Below are 25,809 nucleotides of genomic sequence, written 5' to 3' on the forward strand. Positions count from 1 at the left end.
GAAATCTCTGTACTTATTTTGGACACAGCTTTAAGAATATCCAGTTGATCAGCACAGTGAAAGCAACGTTTACTGAAACAAAAATGAACTAGTTTATAAGGAAGAAAATTGTGCTTTGAATATATGGAATTTTTGGAATGAAACCATTTTCTTCTATGACCATGAAGTTTGCAAACATCTGGTTTGTTCTGGTTGTTATTTTACTCTGTGGCAAAAAACACTTCGGTACCAGACTAGGGAATTCCTCTCATGAGGCTCACATATGTCCTGGATGTTCTCGCCTTACTTTGAAAGTGGAATTCACTTCGAGAGTCGTGGAGCATGGTAATAAAGAGTTAAACAGTAAAAAAACCCCAACCCTATGAAGTTCAAGTGTATGTTACTGATTTGTGGTGTTTGTGACATTGTGACATTCAAAGAGTTTCTGTAGAAGCATATCATCTGCTAGATTCTCTACATTCAAAAAGAGAAACAGATTTTTTGCGAAGGTTCTCGGTTTAACTGGAGACAAGATTTAAAGAACGAGAGAGAGGGGAGTAAAGAGGATGTTAAAAGTAAGAATGGAGTGTGAAGGCTCAGGTGGGCAAGTGTGGTCATTTTGGTGTGTTTAGTAGCTGTTTGTTTCAACCCAGCCAGTAGTATATTTGAGGCTCTTTTATGAAATGTAACCACAAGTCGGCCTCGAAGGTGTGAGAAAGGCCATAAATCTCTGTTTGTTCAAGAAAAAGTTTGGAAGCAGTAATGCATGCGTGGAAAACTTGCAAAGATAATTGCAAAGGGAGCAGATGAAAGGCAAAGCATGGCAGGTATTACTGCTGATATGTCAAAGGATAGCAGTAGGACACCTTGACCCTGTGTCCACTTGCTGCTTCAGGCACCCGTAATGTTTCTGCAGTGAATCTGTGTATGTGCCTGGGTGCTTAGAGGCAGGATGTCCGTGGAACCATTTCTGTGCGTTGTTAGCCAAAGACGTACTGTGGTGAATGTGGCGGTGTGCGCTGGGGCTCAGGTCCGCTCACAAATCACTAATCCAGATCAAGGACTAAACTGTTGGGACCAGCTTCTGTGCATGTCGTACTTGGTGTCAGTAATTTGGACTAAACCTCAATACCATCTAGAGGCTAGATGTCTTTGAATCATACGTGTCAAGAAGCATATTGAATTGGCGTATCGAGCAGTTGTTTGGATTGCTGGATGTAACAGTAAGTCTGTTACCTCTCCCCTGCTCCCCCTCATCTTTTCACCTTTCTAAGATATTTACAATTCTGCCTTCCTTTCAAAGGTTTTTATCATATTTTGCAAATTTCCTGATGAAAAAAAAAGAAAAGAAAAGCATTATGTAGTGCAGAAATATATTGCAGATTTCTAAAAGCAACAAAAAAGTGCTTTAAATTGTGATTATCTGTTCTGGATAAATTAAAACACAAATATTTGGACCTTTGCGATGTGAATGCACAAGTAAGCTGCTTAAACATCAGTTCTGATAAGTTGTGCTCTTGTTCCAGAGTATATTGTGGCTTTTAATGGATACTTCACAGCTAAAGCTAGAAGTAAATTTATTTCAAGTGCACTAAAAAGTAGTGATATTGAGAACTGGAGGATTGTACCTCGCAACAACCCAGCCAGTGACTATCCTAGTGATTTTGAAGTTATTCAGATCAACGAGAAACAGAAAGATGGAGTACTGACACTGGAAGATCATCCAAACATCAAGCGTGTAACACCGCAGCGGAAGGTCTTCCGATCGCTCAAATATTCAGAGTGTAAGTAATTTTCTGTGTGGTTGCATGAGATCTGCTTTGGAAAAGTCTTCTCAGCCTTTATTTCGGACCATCAGCTTAGTGTTACACAAATGAGAAGCGCCTTAGAGGTTTTATTTAATTTACAAAAATCTGTTCTTTTGCCTATAAAATTATTAGGGTCTTGTCATACCTTTGCTAAAGCGTTGGAACAATTCCAACTACAACAAAGAAACCTTTCTTTTGCAGCAGTCAGTTAACAGCGACTGTGAGCCACTATATCTCTAGTAGATAAAATGTAAGCTTTTACTGATTTAGATCAGGGAAAATGGATACTTATCTGAAATTTTTGTTGTAACAATATGATGTGTGTATTTGCATAAAAAGCTAATCTTTTGTGGTTTTCCTCATACTGTATTTTCTTCATCCTCATTCTGCGTAGCTGATCCAATGTTGCACTGCAATGAAACCAGGTGGACCCAAAAATGGCAGTCGTCTCGACCCTTGAGAAGAGCAAGTCTTTCTTTAGGTTCTGGCTTTTGGCATGCAACAGGTCGACACTCGAGCAGGCGTTTGCTGAGGGCTATCCCACGCCAAGTTGCTCAGACCTTGCAGGCAGACGTCCTCTGGCAGATGGGTTACACAGGTATGCTTTTGTCTCTTGGCTTAGAACAATTACCTTCTTTGAAAAAACAAGTGAAGTGTAAGGAAAGGCTAATTAGCTCCTATGTGTTAATCTCTCATTGGGTGCCAGTTCCGGAAAGATTGAGAAATACTTTGTTTTGAGATGCATTGTATACTATGGAGAGCTCTTCTGTGTATTTGTGTACTGTACTTAAGAGAAGTTGATCATATTTATGATCTGTGGTAGAATTTGTGAATTGGAATATGTTTTCTTTAAGATCTGTAACTGGCAGAGCTTGTAACTTGCATGCTACATTAAACATAAAAGTTTTCTTTGACTTGGTAGAATGGATTTGCTATCAAGCTGAATCAGAAAAAGTGGTCCGTTTCTATTATAGGTGCTGGTGTAAGAGTAGCGGTGTTTGACACTGGTCTGAGTGAGAAACATCCACATTTCAAAAATGTAAAGGAGCGAACAAACTGGACTAATGAGAGAACCTTGGATGACGGTGAGTTACTGTGCACAATTATCCAACTATTCCTGACACTGCCACGTTCTATTTCCCATTGTAAAACTGTCCTTGCTGCTGTGGTGCTAACATCTGTTGAAAATGTCTATCTTGACATTTTAAGCTTAATTTTGCAGCATCCCGAGCGCTTTGTATACATACCAAATTCAACCAAGAGTATTAAGATTCCAGAAGGGTGTTGTGTAAGTCTCCTTTGAATCGTAAGTGGCGTTTCATCATAGCATTTGAAAAAAGTCAGGGCCAGAAGACATTATGCAGGCATAAATACATTGTGAAAGTAGGTGGAGGTGAGAGCAAACCCCACAAAGCTGTTTCGTTCTCATTCCTTATGTATTGTGCTGTTTCACAGTGCATACATATTTCTGTACTTATGAGGGAGAGCATTTTCCTTCTTTATTGTGCAGTCCTAAACTAATCAGAGTTTTGGCACCTTCCTGTAAAGTTTTTATAATCTATATAGTTTTCATCAAAAGCACTGTGCTGACTCATGCCCATCAACGTTCCAAAGAACTTTTTATTTTCTCTGCAGTATGTTTTCATGTTGACCCTAGCTTTCCCTGACCATATGCTTTCACAGATTTTTAACTTCATACACTCTGAGTCAGTGAGTGAGCTGGCAATTTAATCCCTTTAGAGTTCAAGGTGTATGCATATCTTGCTCAGTCTTGTGTGCACCTCTGTAGTTTTATCCTGTGTAGTATTCTTGGCATTGCAGCACGTGCTTTTTGTAGAACTTGCTATTAGTTCTCTGCCCAGATGGTTGCTGAACAGGCAGATTTGGAGCACAGAAATACAATGCACGCAGTCCTATAAAGCTGAAGCTTTTTTTTTTTTTTGAGGGGAGGAAAAAAAAGTGTTTTCTTATTTTTCATCCTTAGCAAATACGGTTATTGCAGTCAGGATGAAAATCGTTTAAGAAGTTTATGTAAAAATACGTTGTCCTTGTTTCGTGCATTTTCCAAAATAACCTCTTTCTCTCGTGATCACTTTGTGTGGCTCTTGATTTCGCCGGTAGTAATCAGGAGCAGGTAAACTGGAGAGTGTATCACTCTGAGTTTCATCAGCTGGTTGTCTGGCTAGACAGTGCTGGAAATTCTGGCCCCAGTGAACCCAGTAGCAAAATAGGATTCAAGAAGACTAGGACTGAACCCAGTGTTTGCGGGTTGTTGTAAAGTCTGTTAGATTTATGTGATTTTTGGTATAGGCAGAGTTTAACAGTACAATCCTGGACAATGAAATAGTTTGTCTTCTAACTTCTTATTTTGTTTCCTTCTCCCTGTGATAGGTTTAGGCCATGGGACTTTTGTAGCAGGTGTGATAGCCAGCATGAGAGAATGCCAGGGATTTGCTCCAAATGCAGAACTGCACATTTTTAGAGTGTTCACCAATAACCAGGTACTTATTTCACATGTGTTTCAATTTCTGCCTTTCCAGATGAATGCTGTGTTAATCCTTTCCTGTGGGAATATTGCAAGCACTTGTAAATGTTAACGTATTTTCTTTGATAAGTGAGAAGGATGCATCTTTCTTTCTAAAAGAGACTTACTAAAAGGTATTTTACAGTTTCCAAATCTGGCGTATTTTCAGAAATAAGGTGTAGAAGTCTGATCTGTGTGGTCTTGGAACAATCACTCAAATGTACTGAGCACTAGAAACACTAGGAGACCATTGTCACTTTTGTGTTTATTTTGGTGTTGTTTTCTCCTCTCTGTCTGAAGTCTGTATTGTCATGGAGTCGCTGGATTTTCCAATGACAGCTTTTTACCCCTCTTTCTTACATAGGTCTCATATACATCTTGGTTTCTGGATGCCTTTAATTATGCAATTTTAAAGAAGATAGATGTGTTGAATCTAAGTATTGGTGGGCCAGACTTCATGGATCATCCATTTGTTGACAAGGTTAGTACGAGGAAATAAAGTGGTCATGGCGTTTATATCCCTCACACAAATGCTAGACTTGCAGAGCTACTTGCTTGCCACAGCTGCTGACAGGTTCTGTGGAGTTTCATTTGCACGAGAGAAATTTTGTACAGCATACAGGCTTTTAGGAATATATTTAAGGAATGGATTTTAAAAAACCCACACACAGCCAAAATATTCACAGAGCTATGGATGCACGTCCTTTTACTGTATGTGCTGCTAGGAAGCGTGACTCCCAAGCCGGCAACTAAGTGGGCCCTTAATAGAACAAGCTTAACTGAAATCTACCCTTACTTTTTTTCATGGTTAATTTATTTAATGGAAAAAATACATATAGTGTGCATTTAGCAGCAAATTGTTAAGAACAAATAGGTAAAAAGTATAGGTAGTTGATTCAGCTATGTGATAAGAGATTTGTTTCAGGATAAGACACAATTAGTTTTTGTCTTCGTAAATGTCATGGTTCCCTGAATTGTTTTTCTGTCCTTCAAAAGCAGTAAGTGAATTAGTTTATGTTTTAAAAAAGGATAAAATCTTTCTTTGTGAAGAGTAATTAAGGGATTTGAGGCATAGAAATTCTTCCTTCTTTTTATGATAGTCTGCATTGAATTTTAGTTTGACAGTGACTTCGCTACTCTCCCCAGAGTATTACGGGGGGGGCTTCAGAATAACTTGACTTCAGTATCTGGAGTGCTTTGTTATGGGCAGGAGTTTTTCCTTTGGTGTAACCTAAACTTGTATTATCAGCAGTGTTGCTGTCGAGACTGGGTTGTTGGTCACATAATCTTAAGAAAGCTTGGAACTTAATACTGAATATACCAGTGAGATGTATTTCGTAAGTCTCAATAAGAGAGAGGGGCTGGACTAATTGTTGGCTTATGTCAGGCCCCATGGAGTGTACATTTGTTAGAAAAGTCTCTTTTTTGTGGCAAAGCCTTATTGTACATTATTTTTTGTAGGTATGGGAACTGACAGCTAACAACGTCATCATGGTCTCTGCTATTGGCAATGACGGCCCTTTGTATGGGTAAGTTTCAATGACCACTTGAAAGAAAAGCAATTATGTTGTTGTTATATGTTTTTGGAAGTAGTTGTGCTTGGTCAGGAAGTTTTGCCTCCTCCTTTTTGCTGTAATCTATTTATAGAAAGTGACTCGATTTAAACTCCCTCTTTCCACTGTCTTTATCACTTGCTGTAGTAGTACAGCAATTTGTGAAGTACTTAGCTAAATATTTTTCATTGAAACAGTGGAAAGTCCGTAAAAGAAGAATGGCAGGACTTCCAGCTGACATTTCCCTGTTAGTTTGAGCAGACATCTTTGGGTACTGACCTTGGGCTTAAGGAATATAGAAGGGATCAAACCAGAGTGATTTGTGGTATATTTCTAAAATAAATGCTTAAAAATGGATTTCATTTTATCTTCAAGATACATGGTTTGATAGTTACTGGGTTAGTTGCTGAGTTACTAACTGCCTGAAAAGTTGCTCTCACTGGTAAGTATACATGTATTGGGTAGAACCAGATTTTTTTCTGTGGAGGTTAAAAAGAGTGTCTGGCAAAAATCTGATGGCCGCATGTCCATTATCAAGATAAACTTACGACTGTCCTGTTTTTTTGGTCTTCCTACTTCCCAACTTGTTCTAGGACTCTCAATAACCCTGCTGACCAAATGGATGTGATTGGAGTAGGTGGCATTGACTTCGAAGATAACATAGCTCGCTTTTCATCTAGGGGAATGACCACTTGGGTAAGATACTTTGACTAGGGCCAGCCATGCCTGCAGCCAAAATAAGGGCCTTGGCAAGGGAGTCTTTCTTGAAGGGGTAATCCTGTGCAGATGATATGCTTTGGAGTAACCAGTGATAAAAGATTTCATCAAAGATCAGAAGAGTTAAGAGATTGTAAGTCTTTAAGCAAGAAGCTTAATATTCTTTGCAGGGTTTCTCATTATTAATCTTGACGACCATTGACATTCTTGATGTATTTGTAAAATGTACAGTACCTTTTGGTTTACGGTGAGGACTTGCCTGTGTGGTTAAATATGCAAAAACGAAAGCCTGCTCTTGTCCTTTAGTTTAAAAATCCTAGGGTTTCCAGATGCTACATGTAACATTGCACTTATTTGCCCGTTGAACTGAAGTGACAGGTACTGCACACATGATTTCAGAGGAGATTGCATTGTGATCTTGATTAAGGGGACTGTTCTATCTTTCTGTTCGTGCTGCATCTCATTCATTAGCCAGGTAGCGGTATGGTTACCATTTTGTCAGTGGTTCCATGCTTAGCATAGGTACTAAAGTAATCAGCAGTAATGTTAATGTTGAAACATTGAGAACTAGTCATAAACAGCTTGAGTCCTTCTTCAGGTGTTACTTGCTATTCCGTGATGCTGAACCTTGCCTAATTTAGTTGATAATCTTACTTCTGAATGATCTGCAGTCAGTTTAAATGCCCAGATGAAGCAACCAGTGTTCATTATGTATTAGAGCAATAATCTGTCTGTTTTCTTTCACAGGAGCTGCCCGGAGGTTACGGTAGAGTGAAGCCTGATATTGTTACTTACGGCTCTGGAGTGAGAGGTTCTGGTATGAAAGGTGGATGCCGCTCTCTCTCTGGGACAAGTGTAGCATCTCCTGTGGTGGCGGGTGCTGTTACTTTGTTAGTGAGGTAAGTCTTAAATAAGAATCTCTAATAAAGATACTGATGCAGGAGGGTCATAAAAGGCCCTATAAAGGAACCCACCAAATAAACCTAAATTGTGTTTAGATGTAGGAAAACAAACTTGGAGGATAAAATCACGGTTCTTCCACCTGAGACATTACCTTGTCTGACTAGCTCCAAGTTTCCTGGGAAAAACTTCAGAACTGTTTTGAGTGGTAGTTATGTCTTTGAAAATGTAACTAAGCAGAAGAGTACTATGAAGTAATTCTGTCACATTTTTAAATCATTTTGAATTGCTGAGCTTGTTGGTTGTGTTGTAGAAGAGTGTCCTGGTCTTTGAGCAGCTGCTCAAAGTAGGCACCTGTAGCAGGTAATTATCTAAGTACTTATAAATTTTATAGGATTTAGGGTTTTATGGCTGTTATCCGCTTGCATAAGTCATCTGTTGCACACTGAAGAACTTAGAAGGAAGTTGCAAGTCTGTACTTTGTGTTTCTCATTGCTACTACATAAGCATGAGACAAACTTTTATTTGAAAAACATTTATGCCGAAAATTCAAAGTCATCATCGTATTTGCTCTGTAAAACGGTCTGTTTTTCTTCGAACAAAGCTGGTTTTTTCCCCCAGAAAAGTCATGTTGCAAAAGATACCAGCAAGTTTCCAGTTACAGAGGCTTTGATTTTCAGAATATTTTATTTAGTATATAAAAATACTACCCTGATTGTAATGAGTGCTAGTCATGGAGCACATTGTAAGGAGAAAAATTCATGTAATATTAGCTTTTAAGAGAAATGTGTCAGAAACTTGTCACTCTTCTTCAGCTGTTGCAGTGAGAAATCAAGTAATAATAGACAAATGTGAACTGTAGATCTTACTCACAACAACTGTGGTTTTGATTGCATTTTCTTGAAATCAAATGACTGTTAAGGCAGAGTTTACCATTCTACAGCACTAGCTAGAAACTGGAATAAAGACCACCAAATGTGATGTGTTGCTTCCTATTTCAGCACAGTTCAGAAGCGTGAAATGGTGAATCCAGCCAGTATGAAGCAGGCACTTATCGCGTCAGCACGTAGACTTCCTGGAGTCAACATGTTTGAACAAGGACATGGCAAGTTGGATCTTCTGAGAGCTTATCAGATCCTCAACAGCTATAAACCGCAGGCCAGGTTAATTTTAATCCTTAATTAATCAATGATACACTGTAGTCTGCTGTATTTCTTGTAAGAGAGCAGGTGATGCATGTGCAACTCAGTTGAGCAATCTGTGCTTATGCAACAAAGAGGTCTTGCACAGATTTTATGTAATTGTGAGGCACGAATTTTGACAAGAGTGGATGAAAATTCAATGTATTTTCTGTGTAAGTTATAGCAGTGTAGGGGGTGAAGTATCTGTGAGAGCTAAATTTAATTTCTCTTTTAGCCTCAGATGTTATGAATAATGTAACCTAGAACACAATGGAAAAGTACTTGAACTTTAACTTTCCAGAATAAGAACGTTCTCACTATGATGAAAAGTTTCTTTTATTTTGTGAAAATCTTTTCACGAAGCTTAAAAAAAAAAGAGAGGGAGGGAAAAAGATTTTGGGGCAGATTTGGGAAGCGAGGTGAGAGCTTGATGGAGTAATTAGGACTGGCATGTTTTATCTGTAATTTTTTCATAGTTATGTATGGTGGCATGTTCTTTTGTTTATTGATTTTTATTTTTTTTTTAATTTTACCTCCTCCATCCTGCTGTAGTTTGAGCCCAAGCTATATTGACTTGACAGAGTGTCCTTACATGTGGCCCTATTGTTCTCAGCCCATATACTATGGAGGGATGCCAACTATTGTTAATGTTACTATTCTTAATGGAATGGGAGTCACTGGGAGAATAGTAGACAAGGTAAGACTGGACATTGTTCCATGTCCTGACTATTAATGTTGCTAAAAGCTTCCCAGAAAATATTATTTTAGCTATAAATTTCATAGAACAAATCAAATTTCTTAACTGCTGAGAGCAAGAGATGCACAATGTTTGATTTTAAAGGACGCGCCCAGATTAGTAAGGTTTGTCAACGTGAACTGTCAACAAGTTTTCAAGCAATGCATTGGTTTCAGGGGCGTGTAGCGTTTTACCTTTGTAAAACCAGTTCGTACTGACAGGTACTTAGAGATTTCTTTGTATTCTCTGATAGCAGTTAAAATCTTCTGGATGGCCTTTCCTTATGGTTTTTTTTTTTTTTTGGTCTGGAGCATAAGCAGTCTCGATAAAGGATCCGGACATTATAAATCATGCCTCTTCCGTGGGTCAGAATGACCTGAATGTGTTGACTTACCAAGGTCTGCTGCAAAACCTGTTCTTCTACACTGGTGATGTTGAGCATGTTGGTTGACTAGGGAGGTTTTTAATGATTTTTTTTTTTTCACGAAGCTTTAAGTAAGTTTAAACGTAGAACAGATTTGGGAAATTATAAAATTAAATAAGGCACCAATCCCAAAACTCTATTCAGTGTAAATGAGCTTAATTTCAACATTTTAGTGTGAATCCTGAGGTCTGTTTTAGATTTAAGCTTACATTAAAGGGTATTGAAGCTCTTATCCAACATCATTAGCTTATGGCAGTACTCAGACACAGCTGATGTAATTTGCCTGTGTCTGTTATAGCAATAGCTCTTTTTGTTACCAAAAGGAAATTTTGTGTTCTTCCCAATAAATTCATGCACAGGACTGTATAATGCTAAAACGGGTGCACTTAGGCAGCATGCTGTTCATGTGGTGTCTTAGAGAGTCCTGCCTCTGAAAAGCCTGTAGTCAGATCGTTAATGCTGTCAGGATTAAGGATTAAGTTGATTCACCGACACAACACTAACCTTTTGGGCTTTGTGGACATTTTTAAATGTGACATAATTTCAGAAAAGCTAAGATTTGTTATTTCTTTGTGCAGAGGAAGAGGGCTATGTGTGCAAAAATATTGTGACTGCAAATACTGTCTTACCAGTGTTCTGTATTCTTCCTTTCACAGCCAGACTGGCAACCCTATCTCCCCCAAAATGGGGATAATATCGAAGTGGCTTTCTCCTATTCCCCTGTGTTGTGGCCTTGGTCTGGATACTTAGCCATTTCCATCTCCGTAGCAAAGAAAGCAGCATCTTGGGAAGGCATTGCTCAAGGTCATGTTATGATCACAGTATCATCCCCTGCAGAAAATGAAGTAAGTTCCGTGCGTTTTGGTTTTTCTGTGATAATTATTATTAAAACTGCTTCCCGATAGGCAACTACCTTCTTTTTAAGGGGTTGCCCTCGTCCCACCGTTTGAAGCATAAATTAGGTCGGGGTCAGGAAATTGAAGAGTACAAATAATAATCTTTATAGTTGACAGCAGGATTAACCTGGGAATTGGATATGCTTTAGAATCAGAAAACCTCTCATTGAGACAAACTTCATAATTTCATTTGCTTATTGTGAATTCTAACTAACATGTTTTGAAAAAGAGATAACTTAAGTATATTTCTTCTAGAACCATGCTTAATTGTTGCTGAGAAGTTCTTAAGGTTTTAAATGGTTGAACCAAATCACAGTTGTAAAATATTTTAAGTATTTTACATTCTGAGCATAAATATAAATACTACTAAAAAATACTATGGTGATTTAAGGCAAAAGTCATCTCTCTGTCTCCAGAGCTGGTACTGGTGACTAAAAGTAGATTTGATACCTCCGTTTTTTTGGTCTTTTACAATCCACAGTTAACTGATTAATGTTCCTGTGGGGAAAAGGGATTTCACTGTATTTTGTTCTGTCCTTCAGTCTAAGAATGGTGCAGAGCAGACTTCAACGGTGAAGCTTCCAATAAAAGTGAAGATTATTCCTACTCCACCTCGTAGTAAGCGAGTCCTTTGGGATCAATATCATAATCTCCGTTATCCACCAGGATACTTCCCCAGGGATAATTTGAGGATGAAGAATGATCCGTTAGATTGGTATTTATCTCAGGTTCTATTAAATCAGTGTTTCTTGATTGTGTGTTAATGATATGGGATAATTTTACTGAATGCCAGAGAGCTCTGCTTTTTTCAGTGTGGCATGGGATTACCTTGTCTAAGAAATCCATGAAAAGCACTTGGACTCTGCATGCTTTTGGTGCAGGATTTTTTTTTAATGCTCTGTGGTTTTATTCCCATGAAATTAAAAGCTTTTAAAATGCACGTTTAAGACACTGAGATTTTTGTTTGGCTTTCAGAGTGTAGCGTTTTTCTTTTCTGCTCTGATTTTTCCTGGGAAGTTAAGGGGGACACGTTATTAGCCGCTTCAGCATTCGCTGATCAAAAAAACATGAGCAATTTGAAAGACTGAATCCTCAAGAAGAAACCCCTTGTCTGTTGAGGGAGACTGTCTTCGAAGCAGGGCTGACCTGTTTTCTTCCATAGATGGAGAGGGAAACCATCCATAGGAAGAATCTTGCACCAGTGTATAAGTGAGGATTAATTGGGTCAGTGACCAAGACATAGGCTTTGGGAAAGCTGCTTGGAGCATGCAGATAAGCAAATGAGGAGGAAGTCTCTGCTGAGTTTCAGCAATTATTTACACCGCGGTCCTGTGTGCTTCTTCCAGTTAGTAGTTAAAACTGCTCCTGCTGGCTCTTTTGTGCAGAGGAAGTCCTGTGAGGAGCATCTGGTTTTAATGCAGCAGCGTTTCTCCGTGGTGCGATGCAAAGGTGTAGAATTGTGCTTTGTAAGAAACATGCTCAATCTCTAGCTTTGACTGTATAACTGACACTTCTCTGTAGCACTTGGAACCAGTGTTAATTTGTGAAGAATTTTGCAAAGAGGAGATCGTGCTTGGAAAACTGCAGGTTATCATTTGAAAAAAATGGACCTTTTAGAAAGGAAGCTAGGGAGTAATCTATAATTAGAAGATTTAAAATCAGATTTCTGCATGACAGATTTAATTGTCTTCAACACTTTTCTCTTTTCCTAAGGAATGGTGACCATATCCACACAAACTTCAGGGACATGTACCAGCACCTAAGGAGCATGGGGTACTTTGTTGAGGTTCTTGGTTCCCCGTTTACATGTTTTGATGCAAGTCAGTATGGTAAGCATCAGTTAATTGCCTTGTTCTCCATACTGTTAACTTCTTCCTAAAATTACCTGGGTTTTGGAACAACAAAACTTGTGGGGATGCAAAGAAAAATTCTTGTGGTAGTAGAAAAATACTGTTATAACAGTGGGTGTATTTATTATTTCTATGCTGATATTTACTTGTGGGAAGTGTCACTGCTTGGGAGTCTAGTAGAATTAGTGCAGTTTTCTATCCTCATTATGAAAAAATGAGAGGGAAAGACCACCTCTGAGTGGGTTAGAAAACCCTCTGTATTCAGTCCCACAAAGGCAGACCTGTATTTGCCAAAAGATTTTGGCACAGTCACAGTGAAGCATGATGTGAATAGCAGACTAAAATCAAAAGTGTCCATTCTAGTTTTTGGTGTTTTTTTTTTTTTTTTCCTCAGCAGCGGCATTTTAAAACATTGATTTTTGTGGGTAGATAAGAGAGCTGGTAAAGTATTTCATTCAGCCATATGTGATAGCAAAGCAGTATGTGGCTTATTTCCTCACGTTCATCAGGAAGGAGATTTGATAGATTTTCCAGGCAGGGGACAACCAAGCAGTCCATGCTCTTCCCAGCTCCAGTTTCCCCATGAATTTAACCATGACATGCTCCAACCGGACCCTCTTCTCTTTTGGGCTGCGACGTACTTCAGTGGACTGTAAAGTGAGGATGCATTCTCCTGACAGCTTTCTAGTTCTGGAAAGGTTGTTGGTAGTAATCTTTTGTTTATCTTGATTCTTCAATAAATATCTCACCATTATTTTTTGAGTTCACCGAATGTGCGACTAGGTACAGAAATGGTAACCCTTTTAAAAAATTAACAAAATAGTTTCTCTTCTGAGACCACCAAGTTCTATAGTTGATAGGGAGCAACATTAGGCTGCTTCTCTCTCCTCTGATTCACCATTACGTTGTACCTCATTTCGTTAGTAGTTTGTTGGGCTTCCAGAATTTCCTCAACATGAAGAAGTGAGTGGGAAAATGCAGTGATCTGTGGTCCATCTACCACTTCTCTCTAGCTTGTATTGTCTGCAGACTTGGTGAGGGTGCACTGTCCCATCGTCCATGTCATTAACATGGTTTCTACAGGATCTTTATCAGAAGGCTTTCCAAATGCAGACTGCCTGGACTTGTAGAAGTGGCCTCATTACAAGCAACTGTGAGACACGGGGCGAGCATCAGTGCTTGATCAGATTGCTCAGGGTGTTGTCTTGTTGAGATTTGCGTTGTCTCTGAGGATGGAAATTCCACCACCTCTTTGGGCAGTCAGAAAGTGAAGAAGCAAAATGACTTGATATTTAGAACCAATCTAACAGCATAAACGTATTTTCAGGGAATAAAAGTTATTTTTCTGGTTGTGTTTTTCAGTGATGTAGAGAAAGTTGAGCTTGCTTGTTGACAGCAGTGGGAGAGGGTTATATGAAAGTGGCAATGGCACTTTAGTCAGGTCTACTAAAATGCAGCTGTGATTTTCAAGATCTGAATCAAGCCAAGTTTCAGAATAATTGTTGTCTACGTGGCTGCAAATCTGCAGTCACGAGTGGGGTTAAAATTGGAGCAGTGAAACACCTTCTCACTAGGGTGCATCTACATGCGCACTTTCATTTGGATCAGCGGTGAATCTCCTGGTTGTCCTCTTCTGCCGCAGTTTGGCTCAGTTTATGGAGCATTTGGGTGAGACCAAACTGCAAAATATATACCTGACATATGGGGGCATTCAGTTCATGAGACTATACAAGCACGAGTTGTAAGTAACACCCTTAAAAAGCATATTATGCTGCCAGACTAATTTTTGGATATATTTGTAAACTGAATTGTCTTATATTTCCCATCCTTAAATGTGACTTCTTTAGGTGAGCTGCCAGAGCAGGGCACATGGACCAGATGTGGTGCAAAACGAGCACTTGTGTTGACTTTTGCCGTGGGTTGAGTGAACAGCTATAACATTACCGTGACCAGCCTGGTGTGAACTCTTGTTTTTGGTTTTACGCACAGGGACTTTACTGATGGTGGACAGTGAAGAAGAGTATTTTCCTGAAGAGATCACCAAGCTGAGGAGGGATGTTGATAATGGACTTTCACTTATAGTGTTTAGTGACTGGTACAACACATCCGTGATGAGAAAAGTCAAGTTTTATGATGAAAACACAAGGTATTGATTTGTGTCAGTTCTTTGGGAAATAAAATGCCATAGAATTGCGATTTTATGCACATATTACCCTAAAAATACCAAATGTGATACGCTGTACTCCAGCACTTGCATGATACCTGTGAGATGGGACTACCTGAAGAGCAAAATTGACCTTAAGCAGCAGCTTAAGGAGAATACCTGCTTATTTTATCATGATTGCGAAGGCCCCCTTGGTAATGTATTCTTCTTTTAAAGCCAAGAAAAACATGTACAATGAAAAGAAGTAAGAAGCTGGAGACTGACAATCAAAGAAAAATGGATCTGTTTTCACTTTCAAGGAGCAGAATAGAAAGAAAATGTGCATTGCAAACAGTATCGCCAGGTTATGCGCCTATTATTGATACTATCATATAAAGAGAAAATACACCAATATCACCCATGGTGATAGACACCCTCATAATTACTGTCATTGTCAGCCTGTTTTGTGTTACTGTTCAGCTAGAAAGATCTGTTCTGCAGTTTGTGAGCAAGTAACGTTTTGCTTCATTAGAAAAATGAGAAGCAGATTATGTGACTGTTGCTTTTGCCTCATCTTAGCCAAAGAAAGAGCGTAAGACTGAATTTCTTTCTAGCAAATAAAGTTTTCCATGGAACAGAAATGCACCGAGAACTTTACAATAGTATTACTTAACTTTTACTCAGAAGCATTGGTGTCAGAGAGACAGCTGCTCACGTGCCCCTGGAGTTAAATAAGGCTTTGGGCTTTGAGATGTTGTTCATTATTTAAGTGACTTTGAAAAAGCCTGCATGGGGGAAGACACCTGACTTTTCATTGTACAAACCGTAGGAGTGTATTCTGCGTACTAATGAACTATGTTACGCTGTAATTTTTACAGACAGTGGTGGATGCCTGATACCGGAGGTGCTAATATACCAGCTCTCAATGATCTGCTTTCTGTCTGGAATATGGCCTTTAGTGATGGGCTGTACGAAGGCGATTTTACTATGGCAAATCACGAAAGTGAGTACTGCAGTCTCTTGCCGACGCAGGCTACAGTGCGTTGTTTGGAAAATAGTTTTCTGCGAGAATGAGATGGAGAGAGAACCAAGGGAACCACTCAAATCCAGTGAGAAGAGTCTCATAAACATGCTTAAACGATTACTTCCTTGGTAGACTCTGTGTGAAAAAATTTCAGACCAGGTAATGCGTGTCCTCAGTTGAGGCTTGCATTCCAGGTGCTGATACTTTGCAGAGTGTTGTTGGGGTGTGTCTGTATTTGTCTGGACTATAAATATTAGTTGCTAAGTTGAAACCTTTGGTTTTAATTTTACAATTATGTGGAAATTTGGCATTTTCCAAGAAAGACGTCCCTATTGATTTTCTTCCTCCAAAATTTCGATTTAGACATGCATCACAACATCCTGAAATGTTTTGTAAATTCCTGTTCTTGTAATCTTTTGAATTGTTCCCCCTGAAATGAATATGTTTGGTTGGTTTCAAGTGCAAACTTTGTGGTTAGGCCACAGGTCTGATACCTTACCATTTTCTGACTTTCTAGGTCTAGCCGGTCTTTCTTTTTATCTGATCAAGTCACTTGATGTTTTCAAGCATTGTTTCCAAATCTCTGTCTTCTCACTGGCTCATTTGGAAAGTGTATGTGAAAAGAGAAGGCACCAGCGTTGAGGTCTCTCTATACTCACCAGCATTGATTGAAGGAGACAGGTTCTCTGTAGTATAAAAAATGATTGTTAGTGTGAAATACTGCATTTCTCATGGCGTTTGATTAAGCTTTTCAGTTTAAAAAAGATAATGTCAGTCTCCTAAATGGAAAGATTTGAAAGCAGTATGTAAAGGTGAACCTGCAAAAGCTGTGCTTAGAAATGCCTTCTCTGTGAATACACATATTGGTCAAAATACGCAAATTTAGAGCAGTGTTCTTGGGAATATTTTCTTCTATGCTTGTTCTAACAGCTCACTGAAATATGGTGGGAAGGGAGGGAACGTCATTTTTAGTCTTTAAACTGCAGTTTTGGTATGTCTTTCAGTGAATTACGCATCGGGATGCAGTATTGCAAAGTTTCCAGAAGATGGCATTGTCATTGCACACACTTTCAAGGATCAAGGTATGTGCTTCCTTGTCTTTTTTCTGTGTTTTGAGAACTATGGAGTTGGTGCACAAGGAAAGCTACGAAGTCTAAAGGTGTAAAAACAATGGAGGGAAAAATGCATCGGCAGGGTAGGTATTTCTTCATTTTGCCTAGAACATGTTGTTGGATGCCTAACAGGCAGCTGCAGTGTGGCTCTGTGTGCACTTTTTGTATAGTACAGCAACATCCAAGTGTATATATGCAGTCGTTTATTGTGTTTGCCGTATATAAACACATCTGCATGGCAGGGGGGGAGCGAGGGAGGGAGAGTGAGTGTCAATTTGACAAGTAGCCTGCTAGACCTGCCTTCTCTGGTGGGTCCTTTTCGTTGCAGTCATGAAGCAAAAGAGCGCTTCTGTTTTGCTTTTACTTTCTGAAGGCAGTGTCTAAAGTAAAGGAGACTAAATACTGAATTTGAAGTTTGTCTTATTTTGTTTTTTGAAATGAATGTTAGAGGTGGGAAACCTTTAACCTAAAACCAGCTTTCTGCAGACTTCATTTTAGTTCCTTCAGGAACTGGGGTGTTTTCGCTCCTGCTGCCTATCGGAGCTTTCAGTTCACAGGGGATAAAATGATTGGATGGATTCGTAAGGTACAAACGGCAGGTTTATAGCCAGGTGTCCTCTGGGTTTTGCTGCATGTACCCATCCACACTGGGAAGGTTCCTGTGCTTTTTTTCATCTTTTCTGTTCATCGATTATCTCGGTTAAAATTGTAAATATCTTGCGAACACATCTTTTAGGTTGCCGGTTTATTACTCAGATGCTTGCAGTGCTTTTGGAGGCAGGCTTTTGAATTATACTCCTTCAAAAATTGCTCTTTACAATATTGGTATAAGTGTTTCAGAAAAGGCTGAGAAGCCGATCTCTGAGACATGGCAGGGCTGGACGTAATGAAAACTGGGTCTACCTGCCAGTTCAAGGAGCGGCTGGGGTGAGGAGGGAGTAAAATTTGCCAAAGGTTCAAGTTGGGGAGGGCGGGGAGGGGGGGGAAAGTGGGAAAACTCACTTGAGTTTCTTTTTTTTTTTTTTTTCTTTTTTGGCTTAGGTATCCTTGCTAAACAGTCCTTTTCTTTGTTGTTGAACTGAAAGCTGAACAGACAAAGCACAAGGGTAACTAGTAACTGCAGAGTTGCAGAGAGATGCAAGCCCAGCAGTCTTTAAAATGGGCTTCCCCTGAATGGCTGCTTTAAATGGGTTAAATCAAAGCCTTTGTATTGGAACTGCTGCTTACGGAGAGACAGATGTGGTATTTCATGGAATGTCTCTGTTCTCTTTTGTAGGTTCCATAGCCAATTTTCTTGTAGGAATAGGTAGGCGTGGCAGCAAAGTAAGTTGGGGAAGAGCAGTGTGCATTGTCATGGCTCATTTTTAGGTTACTGTGTCCTGTAGATTTCTGCAGAAGGACTAAAACAACATAAAGCAATTTGTAAGGCAGATCATTTTGATTTTAAACCTGTTGCTGAAAATATTAGGATTTTTTGTTTGAGAATATTGAAGATAATCCAGCTTGTGAGGTCTTTTTCTGCTTCTCCACCAAAGAAAGAAAAACATTAGTTATCCATAGGAAATTTCACAGTCAGGGTCTTGGAGCCAGTTTCATTGTAACATCACAGGGTTTTTGAAAATATTTTGCATAAATATGTTACATGAAAGAGTGGCATAACTGCATTTGTAAGTTTGCAGTGTAGGCTGTGTTGACTTACAGGGAAACTGATGTTGATGCTCTGCGGGCTGTGAAATTTATTTGTGCTTTGCTTTAGGTCTTGAAGTTTTAAAACAGGAGACTGCTGTAATTGAAAATGTCCCTATTTTGGGACTTTACCAAGTTCCTTCCGAAGGTGGTGGCAGAATTGTTTTGTACGGTGACTCGAATTGCTTGGATGACAGCCATCGACAGAAAGGTCTGTAAGCTTCAACACGCAGGAAAAGTTACTGTCTTAAGCTGACAGCTGTCCAGTGGGGCTTTTACAGCTGTTTTCTAGGGAATCTCTAAATATTCCAAACTGGGGATTAATCTCAGTTCTGCAGAGCTCTACTGAAAACGCTGTAATGTGCCATTACAGCAAAAGAGCACCCCACATTAAATAGCCCCCTGATAGATGAGAGCATTCCCCCTGCCCCCCGCACAGGCTACTTGGCTGTTTTTCTGTTCCACAAGCTTTGGGGGCTGGTTTTGGGGTGGGGTTTTTTGCTGCTTTGGGGTGGTTTTGTTTCCAGAAAGCAATGCTGTTACACATGCTTGATTTGCAGTTGGGAAGGGGCCATTAGGGGACCCCTTCACTTTTTCCCCAGTTGCATATTCAGAATGTTTATGTAGTAGAATGGATTTTACCTTTTGAGTTTGCGCATCAGCAGTGTTTCCTGGGAGGATGTATGGTAATGTTCAACATTTCAGTTGTGCATTACTATTTTCAGGTTATTCTACTTTGACACAGGCCAGCTGGTGTAATTTTGTCAGAAAGTAGGAATTCCTGTTTGGATTTTCAAAGCGCTTGTTTGCAACTTTGGGTGGCAAGTGCATGAGTTGCGTGCGCATGTGGTTTCTGTGACTCCCAGAGAAGCTGTTCTCTCCATGTGGTTGATCCTTATAAAACCTTTTTCCAGCACTTTGATCTGACTTTTAAAATTTTGAAGAGGTTGATTGGGTTTCTCATGACATGTAAAGCACAAGCTGGTAGATCTGTGGCTCGAGAAGCCGAAGATAATGCAATATGTGAGGTCTTTCTCTGCATTTCCACTGAATGTGGTGTTCAACCTGAATTTTCTTTTTGTGATGAAAAGTATATTTATAATTGTTTTAAGTTTTTGTCACTGACATTTTAAAATGTTGGGTTATGTAATCCATCCCTTGTCTAATTTCTTTAAGTTTAAAGAAACTTACTGCCTAAGGGAGCTCTCTGTCTGTAGCTCATTTCTTTTTCTCCCAAACGTTTTCTTTTTCATTGAAAGTTCTGCAGTTTCTACTTATCTGTCTTTGAGTGGCTTCCAGTGAGTTCCCGTCACACCACCGTATCGGTGCCTTATGCGCTGTAGGTTATTGAAAGCACGTAGCATAAGAGAAGATATGTAGCCTTAAATTAAGTAATAGAAAACGGTGCTTTGTGACCTCCCTAATGCTGTTAAATTCAGTGTGACCTGTGAAGCAAGAAAAAGTGGAAGGCTCTAAAGAAATCCTTTAAAATTAGCTTTTAAGTTGTGAACCAGGAGCTATGTCTCCTGCAGAGACATCAGTGGCTTTAACTGAGGTAAATTCCTAACATTTGTGAATATAAATCCTTAAAATCTGATTGACCTCTTTAAATATCAAAGGTGGGAGTTTAAGGGACACCAGGATTATGAGGATTAATTCCCATTCCCCGCCAGCTGTTCCTGGGGGGAGAAGTTCTGAGAAAAATAGTTTGCTGAGTGGTGGAAATAGCTGATAAGGCATTGTCCTACTACTGCAAATGGAATTTTTAGAGAATTGTGATGTTAACTACCTGGACTCCTTGTTTCTTAGGGGTGGCTCTGGATTGAGGTAGTAGTAATTCAGGAGAGAATCAAAATGAGGGTTCATGTGCTGTTGAAGTGCAAAGGAAAACCATGATCAAGTATATTGTGGCGTTGGTGCCCAGCCTGGTCTGTACCCAGCTGCCGTAGGTACTGCTTTTGCTTTAGCTGGGACGTAGCCGGAACCTTTCCCCTTCATTTGTTTATTTATTTTTTTTAAGCTTGGGAAAGCAAATGAGTCATAGCTTTCAACTGAATGCACCACCTTGTTCTTACTTTTCTTTGCAAGGTACTTTATCCTTTCAAAAAAAATAGTTAGTTCTCTGTTTCCCTCTTTAAAATGGTATCAGAAGCTCTGAGCTTCCTATTTCAACACCAAAAAAACTCGTAATTTTTGCAGGGACTTGGATGGCCTTGCACAACCTGGAATTCTCATATTTGAGACCTGTTCCTACTGTCCTACTCCCCAAAAGAGCCTGATTTGGTACACAAGAGAAGATACCTTGAAACTGAAGGGATGATTTTTGTGTTTGTGTATTGGGATGTGGATGTGGGGAGTGTGTTGAAAGTCGAATCCTTCTGAAATTGGGCCTAGAACTTCAGAAAGAGAAAAACAAGAGCCAGAAAAACTGATGGCATGTCTAAATGTCATTACAGCCTTCTTAACAGAAAGATAAGCCATTTTAAATGTGCATATCTTGTGCGTATGCAATAATGTATGTCTTGTTCTGGGGCTATGAAATCCACAGATTGCTTTTGGCTCCTGGATTCCCTCCTGCAGTACACTTCCTACGGGGTGACACCACCAAGTCTCAGCCATTCCGAAAACAGACAGCGACCGCCGTCAGGAGCAGGCTACACTCTCCCCGAGCGGATGGAAGGTGAGAGCCTTAATTTCCAAGTAGAGCCCGCAGCTGAGGGAATTTCAGGGTGGGATTGAGGAAGACTCAGGCAGACCCCTTGAGTTATATGCCAGTAAGGTTAGTTTGGTCTGAGCTCTACAACATGTTTTTTTACTAGAAGAGAGCACTTACTGTAGGCATTTGTCATGTTACAGTTGGGACGACTAAGGAAAATGTTCTGTTCATAGAGTAGGAATTTTCAGATGCCTAGTTCTCTAGGGAGCATTCTAGTTACTAGCTATGGAGAGCGTATAAAGCGTTCAGTCTTGTCTCATGTGCTGCCAGCAAAACTTGGATCATTGTAGGAGCACAGTCTTACTGTTTTGTAAGGTACCCTTTGGTTAATTTGAACCGAGATTTAGCTACAAGTCGCCTTTATTCTAGAGAGCTCCAGGTTTGACAGCAGCTCTGTTTAGCCGGAGGCAAGTGTCGGTGACTCGTATCCTACCAGTCTTTTGGTAACCCAGTCTGTCTCTGCTGTGAGTTGCAGGTAACCATTTGCATCGATACTCAAAGGTGCTCGAGGCTCACTTGGGAGACCCTAAACCCCGGTCCCTTCCTGCTTGTCCTCACCTGTCCTGGGCCAAACCACAGCCTTTGAATGAAACTGCCCCCAGGTTAGTGTATATCTTCATTATAGTTGTACGAGAAGTCTTGCTTTTGAGTTCAACTGAAAACTTATTTGTTCCATCTGCTTTGGAAAGGGACAGCTGGAATGCCTTTCCGAGAGAAATGCCAGATTGCAAAGAGGAAATAACGATTAATGGCTCTTCAGTGAATAATTCTGACTCACCTTACAGCTACACTGAAACTGTGGGATTTTAAAAATAGCTTCACAAGTCAGTTCACTGGTGTGATTGAGTGATCCCAAGTTAGAGTGAATGGTCTTGCTTAAATCCGTCGTCACCGTGTGCCTTTGAAGTAGTTTTCTGAAGCAGCTTCTTGGACAGCTTGCCTAACTCTGCCTCTGGTGTATCATTTGCCAGTCACTTGAAGGAAAATGTGTCTGCGTGTAGCCCATACTTGTCTGCCGAGCTGCTAATGGTAACTTTTGGTACTCCGTGTGCAAAAAAGAGAGTTGTTAGTAGTTGCCAATCTAAGTGTGTCCCTGTGGCGCCTGAATTTAATTTCAGAGGCCTGCAAACTGCAGAACCTAAAGAACAGATCGGATTATCATTTGGGTCCAAACTAGTGAGTTATTTGTAGGTTCCAGCTGTCACTTTCTCTGTATCTTTCTACAAAATTCCTTGCGCTGCTGAAGTAAGTGGGCAGACACCTCTGTCTTTAAATTTCTTCTAGCAACCTTTGGAAACATCAGAAGTTACTGTCAATTGACCTTGATAAAGTGGCTCTGCCCAGCTTTCGACAGAACCGACCCCAAGTGAGACCATTGTCCCCTGGAGAAAGTGGAGCATGGGACATTCCTGGAGGTAAATATTGAAAAAAGTGAAAGTTGCTGTTTTGCTTTGCTTTTTGTATAAGCTTTGAAAAAGCAACAAACACAGCACAGGGGGAAAAGAGGCCATGTGTTTATTTTCAGTTGTGAAAAACGTGCAAATAATAGTATGGCTGTGTTGTAAAAGCCCGAGAGAAATATTTTTGCACATGAATAGTTTATTTAGAAGAAAACATGCGTGTCATACCGGGAGGAAGATTTTGGTGGGTGTTTTTTGGGTAATTGAGATTTATTTTGGTGCTGTTCAGACCGACGGGTGTCAGCAGCAGTCCCTCTCCTTGGGAGCTGTGGCTAGATACCTCCTGCAAGTTAAAATTCCTTGTGTGAGTGCACAAAAGCAGAGTCCAGAAGAGTTTGAATGGTGCTTTGGGCAAGGTGTTACACTAACAAATGATGTAGAGCACTTGAAACGGCTTTCAGTCTAATGGCGGGCTGCTCTCCTGTACTCGCTTGGCACTACAGGCCCAGCTGGAAGCAGCTCAAAAGCCTCACGCATGCTCCTTTTCGCAGTCTGAGCTGCTAGACCAAAAGATGCCTGTAAAACCGAAGGGTTTGGTTCTACAGCTCATCCTCACCGTGTGCGCGCACGGCCTCTGGAGCAAGCACAAAGTCACTTCCCTCGTGGCATCAGGATTTGGTGTAATTTATAGAAATTGCTTAGTGGTGAATTTGTGGTCAAGCGTTTGCACGGCTCTTCTGATGCGGAACAGGAGATTGTTGTTGCAGGGGAAATCTGGGTTACGCTCTTATGTGCCCAAATAGGCCAAGGTGGAAATACTCGTGCTTTTCTGTAACGTTAGCATCCTGTCTTATTTTCAGTAATCGGTCTGCAGTTGTTAATCTTCTTGTCTGAAATGTAATCTGATTAATAGCTGTTTCGTCTTTGAACAAGAGTTACTGTCAGATCGTTTGGGTCGGTAGCGTTAATACTGCGAAGACTCGTAGCTCATGCGGTCGCTAGTCACTTCCACACCTCTTTGCCTTTCTAGGTATAATGCCAGGCCGGTACAACCAGGATGTGGGACAGACTATTCCGGTCTTTGCTTTTCTTGGTGCCATGGTGGTTCTGGCGTTCTTTGTGGTGCAGATCAACAAAGCGAAGAGCAGGCCAAAGAGACGGAAACCACGAGTGAAGCGACCGCAGCTTATGCAACAGGTTCATCCACCAAAGACGCCTTCTGTTTGAAAGCTCTCATGTGCCAAAGATTGACCTCCTTTGACCGGTTGCTCTGCCGGGCGATCCATCGCTCCCAGTGAAAGTGCGGTGAATGCGGCACTGATCTTACTGGTGATTCACACCTGACATCATCTCATAGTCTTTGGTTTCTAGAGAGAAAAGAAAAAAGGACCTCAGTTGATCATCTGTACATAAAACTGCAGCTTTAAGCAGCCGAAGCCACCAAAGACTTGAATACTGTTTAAATGGCTGCTTAGTCACTACATATCCCAAGAGGGGAAAATGGACCTTTTTTTTTTAAGCTGACCAAACTAAAATTTATTTGTTTAGAGGCTATTTTCTATATTTATTGTTGGGGAGGGCGGGGGGAAAAGTCACTTTAAGGGCCTCTGCTAAGGAAAAACAAGTGCATTTTTTTTGGACGGAATGCAATTTTCTAGAATGGTATTATGCTGAAGAGTATAACATACACCGTTGAAGGAGGGAGGGGGCGAGAGAGACCAGTACAAATCGGTGAGGCGTACTCCTGCAGTTTATTTTTATAAAGCCAACTACCATGATGTTTTGTAATTTTTGGTCATGATTTCACCGTTGTTGGTGAAGCAGATTTTCAATAAATATGTTATCTATATGAAGCTAAGACAATGTGGTAGATGGCCCTTCCTCCCACTGCCAGTCACGGAGCGCAAGTTGTTGAGTAGAGAAAACATTTCATGTCTCCCCCTCTTTCCCCCATCTCTTTATCCTTAACAGCAGCATCCCGGGCTGTAGACTTTCCCTTGGAGCGTTAACGGGGAGCCCTGAGTGAGCCCGGAGTTTTGAGCACCTTCAAAACCGCAGAAGCAGCTCATGAGGAGAGAGCTCCCGAAGGGCAGCTCAGTGATGAGCTGTGTAAGAAACTGGCGTGGATGGCACCTAACAGCATAGTGTGGTGCGTCACAAAGCCAAAAGCCCTCTGGCCTTTGGTTTGTCCTGTTTGAAAGCCGATGACTTGTTATGGGCTTAGGTAAGGACGCAGGCACAAGTTGCCCCTAGCCACGCAGTGTGGGTGAATGTTGCCATCATTGAAATGGCTTCTCTTTTGTAGCGAAGCTGCGAGTTTTCCCCTGACAGCTGCTTTTATCACTGCTCCAAATAAGAGTGCCTTATCCCAGGAGGAGCAGGGAGCTGGTGGCTACCTCGGTGAACAAAGTGGTGCCCAGGCAGGGAAGTGGCTTGTACCGGTGGGCTCTTGGGCAGCTCGTCGGCTCCTGCACAGCCCTGGACACGGCTGGAGGGAGAAGGTGCCGGGGACAGCCCTGCTGGGCCGTCTGACTGCACCCACCCTGTTCGGGGCTTATAATCATGGATGGTGGTGCTGGGCCTTGGGAAGGGCGCTGCTGGAGAGAACATTTCTCCGTGCGGCCTGGGACAAACCTTCCAGGAGGTGGCCATGGAATAGGTTTCACAGTGCACAAGCGTCCTGCAGCAAGGATCAGGAAAACCCATTTTCCCTAATCTGGAGAGCAGTTGCCTCTCCCCAGCCTGCCTCTTCCCTTCCGAAGCTGGCTCCCCAGCCTGCCTCTTCCCATCCTGTTGCTGTGCCAGAGGAGGGACTGAGCTTTCACTTTGGAGCTGTTAGTGGAAGCTCGCTGGGGCTGAGGAGACGGTCCCGAGGTTGGGCTGCTGCGCCATCCCAATGGGGCTGGGGCCCACTGCTCCTCCCGCTCTGTCCATGCCGACGGGGAGGGGATTTTGTCCGACTCACCCATGGCATCGGGGTCTCTCGTGGGACCAGCAGCCAGCCACAGCTCTGCCAGTCACACTGGTCGTGAAAGAGCTGTCAGTAAAGGTGTAAAATCTCAAGGGCCAGACCTCAGAAGACGTTGCAGGTAGCAAAGTCTAATGTCTGCGTTTTCATTTGTCCGAAACAAGGACTGTCCGAAAAAAAGGCACCTTTGTA

The 25,809-nt window shown here is 41.0% G+C and overlaps 1 protein-coding gene across 1 annotated transcript; it reads left to right on the forward strand.

The window, feature by feature from the left end:
• The first annotated feature begins 137 nt into the window (after nt 1–137).
• MBTPS1 (membrane bound transcription factor peptidase, site 1) lies at nt 138–24,529 on the forward strand. The gene is made up of 22 exons (XM_063334247.1): nt 138–324; nt 1,506–1,763; nt 2,182–2,385; nt 2,762–2,872; nt 4,179–4,288; nt 4,676–4,792; nt 5,773–5,840; nt 6,458–6,560; nt 7,329–7,480; nt 8,483–8,644; nt 9,215–9,359; nt 10,479–10,667; nt 11,261–11,433; nt 12,432–12,547; nt 14,558–14,714; nt 15,590–15,714; nt 16,740–16,817; nt 18,604–18,744; nt 21,082–21,213; nt 21,725–21,851; nt 22,534–22,664; nt 23,680–24,529. Exons 1-22 carry the CDS (start codon nt 138–140, stop codon nt 23,874–23,876), a joined length of 3,183 nt encoding a protein of 1,060 aa, XP_063190317.1. The 3' UTR covers nt 23,877–24,529.
• The last annotated feature ends 1,280 nt before the right edge of the window (nt 24,530–25,809 follow it).

The sequence above is a fragment of the Chroicocephalus ridibundus genome, chromosome 4 (assembly GCF_963924245.1).
Source record: "Chroicocephalus ridibundus chromosome 4, bChrRid1.1, whole genome shotgun sequence".
In the NCBI taxonomy this organism is placed as follows: Eukaryota; Metazoa; Chordata; class Aves; order Charadriiformes; family Laridae; genus Chroicocephalus; species Chroicocephalus ridibundus.